The sequence below is a fragment of the Sapajus apella genome, unplaced genomic scaffold (genome assembly GCF_009761245.1).
Source record: "Sapajus apella isolate SASKATOON/1434 unplaced genomic scaffold, GSC_monkey_1.0 scaffold48, whole genome shotgun sequence".
Taxonomy (NCBI): domain Eukaryota; kingdom Metazoa; phylum Chordata; class Mammalia; order Primates; family Cebidae; genus Sapajus; species Sapajus apella.
The window spans coordinates 17,389,520-17,402,803 of record NW_022436988.1 but is presented as its reverse complement, the minus strand read 5'-3'; the positions used below and the strand labels follow the sequence as shown (position 1 = coordinate 17,402,803).

Below are 13,284 nucleotides of genomic sequence, written 5' to 3'. Positions count from 1 at the left end.
CCATTCTTCCCATCTTAGTCCTCCCAAAATACAGGTCATTCCTCATAAGCACTGACTATTATACATATCCAACGAAGGCTTTCCACACCACAGCAGTCATTCAATATTTCGTTTGGTCAATTCAGTGTTTCTTCTGAATTTAAACATTAATGACTTTGTCTCATTTAGGAAACCTAACACAACCAAACACTAAGTCTACTGCACAGCACAATAATTCAAGCTACTGAACATGCTGCTTTTACTTAATAACTTTACCTGTTTCTGAATGATTTCACTTTGATTAGAAGCTTGGAGGGTGTGTTCACGCTTAATTTCTATCTGTTGCTGTTTCTTCTTTTGCTGCTGATCCCTGAGTTGCTGAACCCTTTGCAACTGCTCTTGCACACTGGCTGCCTGCACTGTAACCACATTCTGAATCTGGTGAGTCTGCACAGCACTGCTTTGCTGAATTTGGATAGGTAACTGGAGTTTGATTTGCTGGGGCACACCACTTTGCTGAGCCTGTATCTGAGCCACAACCTGTGACTGGATCTGAGAGAGAACCTGGACTTGTTGTTGCAGCTGAGGCACAGCAATGACTTGGGGCTGTGGCTGCTGTGTTTGTAGCTGAGGACGGGATGGGGATGAAACAGTAACTTGATTTAAAGTTTGTCCTGATGAAAGAGTTTGAGTTGAAGACTGTACCTGGGGTTGTGATTGTGGCTGGCCTTGGGAAGGTATCTGAAGAGATGTATGTGGTTGAATTGGGATCGGTTGTGAGGTTGTAGTCTGAACCTGGGATTGTTGTCCAGGAGACACTTGGGATGGAGTTGATGGACGTATTCGAGTCTGTGATGGACTTTGGACACGAACAGGAGACTGTCCTTGGACATTACTTTGAGGCTGAGACTGTGCTGCAACTTGGGGTTTGGATGACTGTGCTTGGGTGGGTTGTGCTTCAGAAGGGACATGGGATGCAACAGTTGTTTGGGTCTGAACTTCAGGCTGAGTCTGAACTTCAGGTTGAGCTGGGGACTGGGGCTGGGTTTGGGGCTGGGGCTGAGCTGAAGGCTGAGCAGTCTGTGGCTGGGCTTCTGCTGGACCCATACTTGATGACTGAGCTGGTGGCAAGGTTTTGTCTTGATGTACCTGCGTCTGGGGTGACAATTTACTTTGTCTTTGTTCACCTGTACCTGTAAAAAGGAAAGATGAACCATTTCTATTATTCTAGAACATAAGACTGTGGTTAAAGAAGAATCTGAAGGGGATTTTCTAAAGCTGAGAATTTTGGCCAGGCGCAGTGGCTCATGCCTGTGCACTTTGGGAGGTTGAGGTGGGAGGACTGCTTGAACAACATAGTGAGACCCCATCTCTACACAAGAGCAAAAACATAGAAAAAATAATCTGGGCATACTGGAGCATGCCTATAGTCCCAGCTACCTGGGAGGCTGAGGTGGGAGGATTGCTTGAGTCCAGGAGGTCAAGGCTGCAGTGAGCAGTAATGGTGCTACTTCACTTCAGCCTGGGCGACAGAGTAAGACCCTGTCTCAAAACAAATAAAGTAAAATAAAGTTGAGAATTTTGGTATTTTAGTATAGAAGGTCTATGCCTTTGAAATGCTCCATCTAGACATGCTTAGGGCAGGCCTCTCCTAAACTGGGGAGCCTGGGCCTGTTTCTTGGCTGTCCCCTGTAGACCCTCCTAACTCTCCAGAGGGCTGGCTTCTGAAGTGCAGTCTCTGGAAATTAGCTGGGTCACCTGGCCCAGGCTAACTGTTAAGCCTCACTTTTCTCCCATGATGTGGTGGCAGTTAGTTATAATGACTTGCAGCAGAAGGCCAAAAAAGTGGTTCTGGACCTGCTCTCAATTTCACGTCATGAACTGGATTTACCCACCCTCCCTGAGATCATCTCCACGACTCAATCTGCACCTACAAGGCCTGGCAAGGAGTAAGTGTGGGCACAGTTACCAAGATAACCATTATTTTTGCCCCCTTTCTTTCTTTTTTTTCTTTCTCTCTTTTTTTAATGGGAGGGAGAGGGTGGTGGTAACAGGGAGCCTGTAAAAATAGGTTACAAGCTTCGAGATGCTGTAGGCTGACTATGTCAACTGTTGAGCTCACTGGCTTGAGCCATATTCTTCCAAGGGTAAATGTTGGTTCTCCTGTTGGCCTCTGTTACCCAGCAACGTGTAGTAGTAACATCCGACATTTCTGATAAACCCACAGCTCTACCTGCTGCTGTCGTGGAAACAGTGGTGGTGGTGGTGCTGGCTGTGGTGGCTGTAGTTGCCAATGGGGTAAAGAGGAATCGCTGAACAGTACCATTTGGCATTGCAGCTTGCATTAGCTGCTGGCCTGGGCCTGGGAGTACAGTCACCCCTTGAGGTATCAACTGCAACTGTCCAGTAGTTTGACCTTGTCCTTGAATTACTACTGTCAAACCTTGATTGCCACCCTGTGGAAAAAACACAACATGTATCATCTTGAATTGTAGCTAAAAAAGAAAAAAAAAAAAAAAAAGAATGAAAGAAAAAAAATTAAAAAAACACAATATGTAAACAGTGTTCAAAGCATCAATCTGTATGTATAGCATTTTTATGTGTAACGATCCTTTAATATAATGAAAATGCGTATCTGAATGGCACCAGCAGGAATTTAGGTAAGCGAAAGTAAGAATATTTACGTTGCTTAGTAGGAAAAACATCAACAATCTAGAGTTCCAGTTCAACTCTCCCAATGGTTATCTGTCCACAGCCAGTTATCTGTCCACAAACAACACTGTTTCTCCAGATCCAAGTTTCCCAATCCATAAAATATTGAATGACTAAGGTCCCCATAAAATTCTGATTTTAAATAATCTTATATTCATATTTTATAATTAAGAAAGCATCTTCATATATATTGTCTCATTTGAGTATCACAATGGATGTGTGACTTTGTGGGATGGGCAGAGAAAATATTATTCTTTTTTTTTTTTTTTTTTGAGACGGAGTTTCGCTCTCGTTAGCCACACTGGAGTGCAATGGCGCGATCTCGGCTCACCGCAGCCTCCGCCTCCTGGGTTCAGGCAATTCTCCTGCCTCAGCCTCCTGAGTAGCTGGGATTACAGGCATGTGCCACCATGCCCAGCTGGTTTTTTGTATTTTTAGTAGAGACGGGGTTTCACCATGTTGACCAGGATGGTCTCGATCTCTTGACCTCGTGATCCACCCGCCTCGGCCTCCCAAAGTGCTGGGATTACAGGTGTGAGCCACCGCGCCCGGCTTATTCTTTTTTTTTGAGACAAAGTCTCGCTCTGCCACCCAGGCTGGGGTGCAGTGGTGAGATCTTGGCTCACTGCAACCTCTGCCTCTCGGGTTCAAGCAATTCTCCTGCCTGAGGCTCCCGAATAGCTGGGACTACAGGCACCTGCCACCCTGCCTGGCTAATTTTTGTATTTTTAGTAGAGACGGGGTTTCACCATATTGGCCAGGCTGGTCTTGAACTCTTGACCTCATGATCCACCCACCTCAGCCTCCCAAAATGCTGGGATTACAGGTGTGAGCCACTGCACCCGGCCTATTACTCTTATTCCCAACTAAGACACTCAAGTTAGAAAGGTCAAGTACTGGTCCCAGCTGCTTGGGAGGCTGAGGCAGAAGAATTGCTTAAACCCAGGAGTTGGAGGTTGTGGTGACCTGAGATTGTGCCATTGCACTCCAGCCTGGGTAACGAGAGCAAAACTCCATCTCAAAAAAAAAAAAAAAAAAAAAAAAGGTCAAGTGCTCTGCCCAACTTAAAGGTGAGATAAAAGGAGGAACTCAGGTCTCCTGAATTTTGTCTTTCAATATGTACCAAATTACCTATGAGGTATGTGTGTGCTAAAGTGTAAAAAGCTTAGGGTTTTAGATATGTAACGCAAACACCAAGTAAGGAGGATCATTAAGGTCTGAGCAGTTACCAAAATGGGGTCTAGAAATTTAAAACTCTGTAGGCACTGTCTCTTCTTTCCAGAACTTTAATTAAACTAGAAACCTTGAATACCCAGGAACATGGTGGAGAACCAGAAAGCAAAAGTAAAAACCTTCCCCTAAACTCCCAATGACCAAAACTGGTGGCACAAAGTCCAGGTACTAGGAAGCTCCATATATGTGCGAGTTCCTCAAAGCTTATTTACTCTTGTTTTTCTAAAATACATTTTTTATGCACAAAAATACACAAAACACCAACTATAATTTAAAAATTACAAAGTAAACACCTATAAAACCACCACTCTGGTCACCATTGCCAATGTGCTGGAAGCTCCCACGTGACTCACCCAGATCTTAATTCCCTCCCTATCCCCTAGAGGTGAGCACTATCCTCATTTTGATAACATTGTATTTCATTCTTACTTTGGTATTTATCTTAGGTATATACAGGGCCACTGAGGTTCACAACCTCAGGAGCAGTATTTACGAAGAATACAATGGGAATGGTGCCCCCTCCAGGCAGGCAATGCAGCAGCCCTGTATCCCGACACAAAATAGCTTAGCTTTGCCTATTTCTGAATCTTACAACATGTATTTTTTTGGATAGCTACTTTCTTCTTTAGCCAACCATTATATATTTGTGAGAATCATCTGCGTAGTTCTGTGTGGTTGAAGTCTGTTCATTTTTATTGCCGTGGAAATATACTACAATTTATCTAGCTGATTTTGATAGACATTGGGGTTGTTCTTGGTTTTTGACCCTTAGGAACAATGCTGCTATGAGTATTTATGCCATGTACCTTGGTGCTCACATGACCAAGAATTTCCTAGAGATATATCTAGAAGGTATACTGGGACCTCGGGCATGCACAGCTTCAAATTTACTAGAAAACATCCAGGAGGTTTCCAAAATGGCTTAACCGACTGCTACGCCCATCAGCTGTGCATGAGAATTCTTTCTGCTCTGTGTCTTTGCTAACTCCTGGTTTTGTTGGACATTTAAATTTGTACCAATTTCTTAAGCATATGGTTTTAATATGCATTTCTTTCACTACTAATAAAGTTCAGCAGTTTTTTGGAATTTGGGACACTCAGATCTCTTCTTTCTTCATAATGTTTGTTTGTCCTTTTTTCTTTACTTTTTGTGAGATGGAGTCTATTGCCTAGGCTGGAGTGCAGTGCTTTATCTTGGCTCATTGCAACCTCTGCTTCCTGGGTTCAAGCAATTCTCCTGCCTCAGCCTCCCAAGCAGCTAGGATTACAGGCATACACCACCACACCAGGCTAATGTTTCTATTTTTAGTAGAAATGGGGTTTCCCAGCGATGGCCAGGCTGGTCTCAAAACTCCTGACCTCACTGTGCCTGGCCTGTTTGTCCTTTTCTCTACTGATCTGGATTTTGTTTTTTTCATGATTTGTAGTAATTCTTTTTTCTTTTTTTTAAAATAGAGATGAGGTTTCACCAAGTTGCCCAGGCTGGTGTTGAACACCTAAGCTCAGGCAATCCGCCCGCCTCAGCATCCCAAAGTGCTAGGATTACGGGTGTGAGCCACCATGCCCGGCTGATTTTGGGGTAATTCTTTATATGTTCTGGATATATAATAGTCCTTGGTTGGTTGTATTTATACCTTTTCTCATTTTCTTCACTCTCTCTGTAGTGCGTTTGATGAACAGAGGTTCTTATTTTTAAAATAGTTGAATTTATAATCCTTTAATTTATAGTTATCGCTTTCCGTGTGGTTAAGAAAGCTATAAAGATATTCTGCTATCTTATCTTCTAAAAGTATTATAGTTTTACCTTTCACAGTTAAGACTTTCGTCCTCCTGGAATTGAGTTTATGTAGAGTCAGGTAAAAATGGTCCAATTACACAGTTTCTCATGTATATTCAGTTGTCCCGGCACCATTTACTGAAAAGTCATCTCTTCCTCAATGATCAGCAATGTCAGCTTTGTCATATAACAACTGTCCACATACGTGGGGTTCATGTCCTCACTCTCTACTGTTCTGGTGGTCTGTCTGCTTCTCCTTGTGTCTGTACAACACTATATTAATTAATGAAGTATTATATACTAAGCTTTTTGTTTTCTTTTTTTTTTTTTTGAGACGGAGTCTTGCTCTGTTGCCTAGGCTGGAGTGCAGTGGTGCAATCTTGGCTCACTACAACCTCTGCCCCCCAGGTGCAAGCGATTCTCCTGTCTCAGCCTCCTGTGTAGCTGGGGTTACTAGTGCATGCCACCATGCTCAGCTAATTTTTTTGCACTTTTATTAGAGACAGGGTTTCACCAAGTTGGTTAGGCTGGTCTTAAACTCCTGACTTCAAGCAATCCATTGCCTTGGCCTCCCAAAGTGCTGGGATTACAGGCATGAGTCACTGCGCCTGGCCTATACTAATTTGGATATTAGGTTAATCATACAGGGGAAATAATCCTGTTCTTTAAAGGTATAGATATTCTGTTTTTTTTTTTTTTTTTTTTTTTTTTTATGGGATGGAGTCTCACTCTGTTGCCAAGGCTGGAGTGCAGTGGCGCGATCTTGGTTCACTGCAACCTCTGCTGCCCAGGTTCAAGTGATTCTCCTGCCTCAGCCTCCCAAGTAGCTGGGATTACAGGCTCCTGCCACCGTACCCGGCTCATTTTTGTATTTTTAGTAGAGACAGGGTTTCTTGGCCATGCTGGTCTTGAACTCCTGACCTCATGATCCACCCGCCTTGGCCTCCCAAAGTGCTGGGATTACAGGCATGAGCCACTGTACCCGGCCAGTATAGATATTCTTAATACTTTGTACCTCCATATAAATTTTTAGTATCAGCCGGTGAAGTTTCATTAAAAACAAAAACTCTTGGGATTTTTAAATTGTAATTTTAATTTTTGGGATGAAGTTTCACTTTCGATGCCCAGCTTGGAGTGCGATGGCACCATCTTGGCTCACTGCAACCTCTGCCTCCCGGGTTCAAGCGATTCTCCTACCTCAGTCTCCTAAGTAGCTGGGACTACAGGCACGTGCCACCACACCCAGCTAGATTTTTTTGTATTTTTAGTAGAGATGGGGTTTCACCATGTTAGCCAGGATGGTCTTGATCTCCTGACCTTGTGATCGGCCTGCCTCAGCCTCCCAAAGTGCTGGGATTACAGACGTGAGCCACTGCGCCCAGCCAACTCTTGGGATTTTAATGGGAATTGCATTCAATCTATTAATCAATATTAGAATACTTGATAATATTGAGTCTTGCAAGGAAGCAGCTTAATGTACTCAAATTTTATTTTTCTCATGCAGATTAGCCAACTAATAAAATTTTGGTGATTAAAAGGGTTAACTGTTTTATTGCTATAGCTCACTGTCTAAGGATTACTCTACTAATTGGGGTTTATTATATCCTGTCTAAAAAGTACTTCTGTTTGACTCCAGGAAGTAGTCATTTCTTCAAATCAGCACATTTAAAAACTTATTAAATAAGTACATGTTTTTAAACTTACGGCAAGAATAAATAAGACCACCTCTGCAGTTAAAATAAGCGATGTCACTTACGTGGCCCTGTGTTAACTGAGTGAGCTGAGCCATGGTGAGCTTCACTTGTCCTTGTTGCGGGCGAGGGGGCTGTGAGGTTGAAGACTGTATATTTGAAGTGGATGTTCCTGGAGTTAAGCTTTTCTGCCCAGGTGTTGAGGGAACCGTGTTAGGGGCAGAGATTGCAGTGGAGACAGGCTGCCCCCTGATGATTTGAGTCATTACTTGCTGAGGAGCACCTATACAAAACAGCAAAACATTACGAATGTTTATACATCCTTGGTATTATTTTGAATTGAAATAATTCCGTTTTCAAAAAAACACTGAAATGTTGAGAGCCCAAGGATACATTCAGATGTATGTCCACACCCAGGGATCCTGCCTGGTTGGCAGTGAGTCTCTTTTCACTGCCAACCATTATCCAGTCTCTGTTGTCTATAGGAGAATGGAAAAAACCAATTAAAATTCTTCCTATAAATCTAAAACCAAAAAGATACTAGGAAAGACAAAAAAAGAGTATGTAAAATACGTCATTTATAAGGCTGCCTTTTCTTAGGAATCTAACATTAAAAATAAGATGCCATAATGATAAAAATAAATAAATAAATAAAAAGATGCTAATACAATAAAAACTTAATTCAGAGGAATTTTAAACAAAATATAAAGAATCTGGAATATTCTGGGTCAATTGCATTAATAATAAGTTTCTCTTACAGCTATTTGATAGACAGCTTGGGAGAACCATGGGGGCAAGGACCACTATATCCTCAATACTAGGGCAGAGTGCTCAAATAATGCTTACATAGTAATTGTTCAATAAATGTGAACTGAATGAATGAAGTTTAACTGAAATGGCTCTATGGTCTTCCAAAAAGCCCTTTTTAGTTTAACTTGCTGAAACTATAATAGGCAAGTGGAATTTTCCCCCATGTAGAACAGTTGCTAACAGTAATTTTCTGATAGCTAATTTGACATTTACAGTCTCATTACTAACTAGTGAATAACATCAAATTTCTCAAGCTTTTAATATTTAGTTTCTGCCTTTTTTTCATCTGTGAATATATGTATATTTCTTTGTGGTTTTCTTATGGCTGAATGATATTTCTTATTACTGCACATGTATAAAATGAAATCCATTTTGACATTCAGAATACTTCCCCCACACCTTTTTGTTGTTGTTGTTAAACTTAACACCATAGTAAAATCCCTGGTTATATAATTTTGTGTGCTTCTGATTTTTCTTTTTTTTTTTTAAACAGAGTTTCGCTCTCATTGCCCAGGGTGGAATGCAATGGCATGATCTCGACTCATCACAACCTCTGCCTCCCGTGTTCAAGCGATTCTCCTGCCTTAGCCTCCCGAGATAAATCTGGTTTGAATCCCAGGTTAATAGCTTGAGAAATTATTCAACATTCTGAGTTTCAATTTTCTCATCTGTAAAATGGGGATAGTATTAATATCTACTTTATATGAAGATTAAATGAATGTTTATGTATAAAACACATATACCCTGCCACAGAGTCAATGATGAATATATGACAGTTGCTATTTTAGAGTATTACTACTAAGAATTAATTCGTTTAAGGTCGACTTTCGTTAAAGTACATTAAATGAGTGCTGCACAGCTAGGCGGCAGGCTTGGGTAGTTCATCACACAAACCCTATCCTCACAGGGTCGTCAAGACTCCAGGGAAGAAATGTAGCAAAACCCTGGAGATGGAGTGGTTTGGAAACTACAGATTCACTTATGCATGTCAGACAAACACATAATTACAGCTACATAGGGCATTATGCAACAAGGGCTCTGTGTTTCCATAGTAATACCAGCATTTACAGTTTATCTGGCAATTTTCCAAAACTGTCAGTTTTCTAAGCATATAGAAAACATTCATCACCTATAAATTTCAGTTTCTCCTCTGTATCAGCTCTTTCTTTCCTTGTAGCTACCTGCCTCACTGACAGCTACAAGTTTTAAACATAATAAATCTTAAATCTTATCAATTGTTCGTGCAGCATTAACTGATATAATCCATTTTCCTTTCTTTTCTCAGGTAAATGCTACTTAGGCAAGCCGACTGCCTTAAAACAAACAAACAAACAAACAAAAAAAACTATGCTATACTTCGTTAGAATTGGTGCTCAATTTGTAAAACAAGAAAGATTTTATCCATCTTTCCCCTTATGCCCTTGAACCATGTTTTATAATAAGAAAATTATTTCCTACCCATTTCCAAGAACTTTACCTGTAAAACCATGAAGTCTGCAATTCTTTGCTGTAGGTAACATTACATTAACTTTTCAAATTTCTTCTGTTGATATGTCATTGAGACATTCAATTTATTAGCACAGTATTTAATTATGTCTTGCTATTCAAATAGATTTATGTCCTAAGTACGGATAGTGAGACTTCTGAAAGTCTTACTACAAGGATACCTATACCCAATTCTTTCTTTTTTTTTTTTCCAGACAGAGTCTTGCTCTTGTTTTATATATGTTTCTTTTGAAACATGTTATATATATGTAGTACAGTGGTGCGATCTCGGCTCACTGCAACCTCCGCCTCCAGGGTTCAAGCAGTTCTCCCTACCTCAACTTCTCAAGCAGATAGGATTATAGGCACCTGCCACCATGCCCAGCTAATTTTTGTATTTTTAGTAGAGACAGGGTTTTATCATGTTGGCCAGGCTGGTCTTGAACTCTTGACCTCAGGTGATCTCCAATTCTCTTTTGAGTTAAAAAAGCTCACTTTATTTTTATTTTACTTTTTTTTATTCCTAATTCTCTTAACAAGCATATTCTTCCCTTTTCCCTAGATTAGATTTTAAAAATAATGGTCTATTTTTTTTTTGTCTTTTCTGTCTGTTTTGTAATTATTATTACTTGTGCTTTCATTTCCTCCCTCATTTTCTTTCCTTTTTTCTTTTTTTGAGACAGGCCTTACTCTGTCACCCAGGCTGGAGGTACAGTGTCAAGATTGTGGCTCACTGCAGCCTTGAGCTCATGGGCCCATGTAATTCTCCTGCCTCAGCCTCCCAAGTGGCTGAAACCACAGGCATGTGCCACCAAGCTTGGCTAAATTAAAAACTTTTTTTGTGGAAATTGGGGTCTCACTACACTGCCCACGCTGGTCTAGGACTCCTAGGTTCAGATCTGACTGCCTTGGTTTCACAAAGTGCTGGGATTATAGGTGTGAGCCACTGTACCTGGCCTTGTTTTCTTTTGAAACTTGTTTTATTTATATTTCTAACTTCTGATTAAGAATAGGGGTATTTTTGGTCTGCTTTATTAACTCATTTATTTCAACTGCCTAGAGTAGGTGTTCAAATATGTACTGAATAAACTGAATCATCTCTAAGTTTAACTGTAGCATCATGGCTTAAGGTTGCTATTTGAGAATTGCTTTGTAATTACATACTTGATGTTTGATGTTTCTTTAACTTAAAAGTTACTTAGAACATACTTATATACTTCTAAACAAGTTAAGGTTATTAGTATAATGTTTTTTTTTTTTTTTTTTAGAGACAGAGTTTCACTCTTGTCACCCAGGCTGGAGTCCAATGGCCCAGTCTTGGCTCACTACTACCCCCGCCTCCTGAGGTTGCAGTGATTCTCCTGCCTTAGCCTCCTGAGTAGCTGGGATTACAAGCGCCTGCCACCATGCCCAGCTAATTTTTGTATTTTTAGTAGAGACGGGGTTTCACCATGTTGGCTAGTCTGGTCTTGAACTCCTGACCTCAGGTGATGCGTCCATCTTGGCTCTGCAAAGTGCTGGGATTATAGGCATGAGCCACAACACCCGGCCAGGTCTTTTTATTTTTTTTCCCTAATACATCTTGTTATAGCATAATATAGTATCTTAATATTAATTTCTAGCTTTACTGTAAGAATGTGGCCTATACACATTTTACTTTTTGGAATTTATCAAGGTTTTATCTATGACCCAAGGACTACTTTTCCACCAAAAAGCCTATAAATATTTTTTGACTTTTATCTTTTATTTGAGATGCAGTTTCACTCTTGCTGCCCATGATGGAGTGCAATGGCATGGTCACTACAACCTCTGACTCCCAGGTTCAAGCAATTCTTCTGCCTCAGTCTCCCAAGTAGCCGGGATTAAAGGCACCCGCCACCATGCCTGGCTAATTTTCGTATTTTTTGTAGAGGCGGGGTCTCACCACCATGTTAGCTAGGCTGGCCTCAAACTCTGGACCTCAGGTGATCCACTCATATTGGCCTCCCAAAGTGCTGGGATTACTGGTGTGAGCCACTGCACCCAGCTTAAGCCTATATAATTTTTTTTTTTTTTTTTGAGACGGAGTCTCACTCTGTCACCCAGGATGGAGTGCAGTGGTGTGATCTCGGCTCACTGCAACCTCCGCCTCCCGGGTTCACATAGATTCTCCTGCCTCAGTCTCCCAAGTAGGTGGGATTACAGGTGTGTACCACCACACCCAGCTGATTTTTTTGGTATTTTTAGTAGAGACAGTTTCACCATGTTGCCCAAGCTGGTCTGGAACTCCTGACCTCAGGTGATCCACCCACCGTGGCCTCCCAAAGTGCTGGGATTACAGGGCGTGAGCCACCACACCCGGCCAAACCTATAAATATTTTAAATAAGTATGTATTTGTGAAGGTACAAAAACCTCTGCCTCCTGGGTTCAAGCAATTCTTCCACCTCAGCCTCCCAAGTAGCTGGGATTATAGGTGGGTGAGCCACTATGTCCAGCCAATTTTTAAATATTTTTAGTAGAGATGGCATTTTGCCATGTTTGCCAGGCTGGTCTTGAACTCCTGTTCTGCCTTGTGATATGCCTGCCTTGGCCTCCCAAAGTGCTGGGATTACAGTGGAAAGCCACCTTGCCTGGCCAGTCTTCAACTTTTAAAATGGTAGTTTTAATCTAGTCACATTAAGAGTAATAAATGAATGTCTGGCATGGCATTTGTAATTTTGTTTTATGTTTCTTTGCTGTCTCCTTGCTTTTCTGTCATTTGCTATACAGACTGTTTACTTCAACTATATATTTTATTTATTAGTGGTTTCTCTAAGATTTTTAATAACCTTACTTCAACCTATTTTTCTTTTACTGGCAATGTCAAAATGAAATAATATCAATGAATACATCTCACAATAGACTTGAAATTTAGTATGCTTTAAAGTACTAATTCAAATGGTATTTTCTAGTATGTAGCGCCAAATACAGGGAATTACATATTTCCTAGACGCTGTTTAGATGTAAAATGATAATGTTGGATGGATAAATACCTGGCTGTACCATCACAGGTGTTCGAATAATTGCCTTTCCTAGTGTTGACTGTTGGAGTGGTGTTCTAATCACGGTCATACCAGGGCGAATCTGTGGCCCTGTGATTACCTATAAATGATGCAAAAGACAATGAATTAAAATGTTTTAAAAGACTAATGTATAATGGACTTAGAATACAAGATCTTTAAACAATCTATATTAATAAAAATATCTACAGAAATGACAGAAGCTCTTGAACATTACATTTTAAATTATATTAAACATCAGAATACAGATGGAATTTTGAGGAAAGAAAACTTAATTCAAATGCTATTATACAAAATTCCCTGCCACTGATAACAAGAACAGCCTATGGACTAAAAGGAAAAAACAAGTGCCTATGAGGCTCTGCTCTGTAACTAGTGCTCACAGGAAAATGTGGAGTCCCACTTTCTGCAAGCTCCGGATTATACATCATAACCCACAGAATATAACAGGAAGATCAGAAATCAAATGTTCTTTCATAGTTTTAAAAAACTTATTTATTTTATTTTTTATTTTTATTTATTTATTTATTTTTTATTTTTTTATTTTTTTTGAGACGG

General features: G+C 40.5%; 1 protein-coding gene across 1 annotated transcript in view; it reads right to left on the bottom strand.

Moving 5' to 3' along the window:
- The window catches only part of BPTF (bromodomain PHD finger transcription factor), a 150,196-nt gene that overhangs the window by 33,491 nt on the left and 103,421 nt on the right, over window positions 1-13,284 (bottom strand). The window contains 4 exon segments of the mRNA XM_032241187.1: window positions 256-1,172; window positions 2,213-2,435; window positions 7,458-7,675; window positions 12,700-12,808. Of these exon segments, the coding sequence (XP_032097078.1) occupies window positions 256-1,172; window positions 2,213-2,435; window positions 7,458-7,675; window positions 12,700-12,808 (1,467 nt within the window).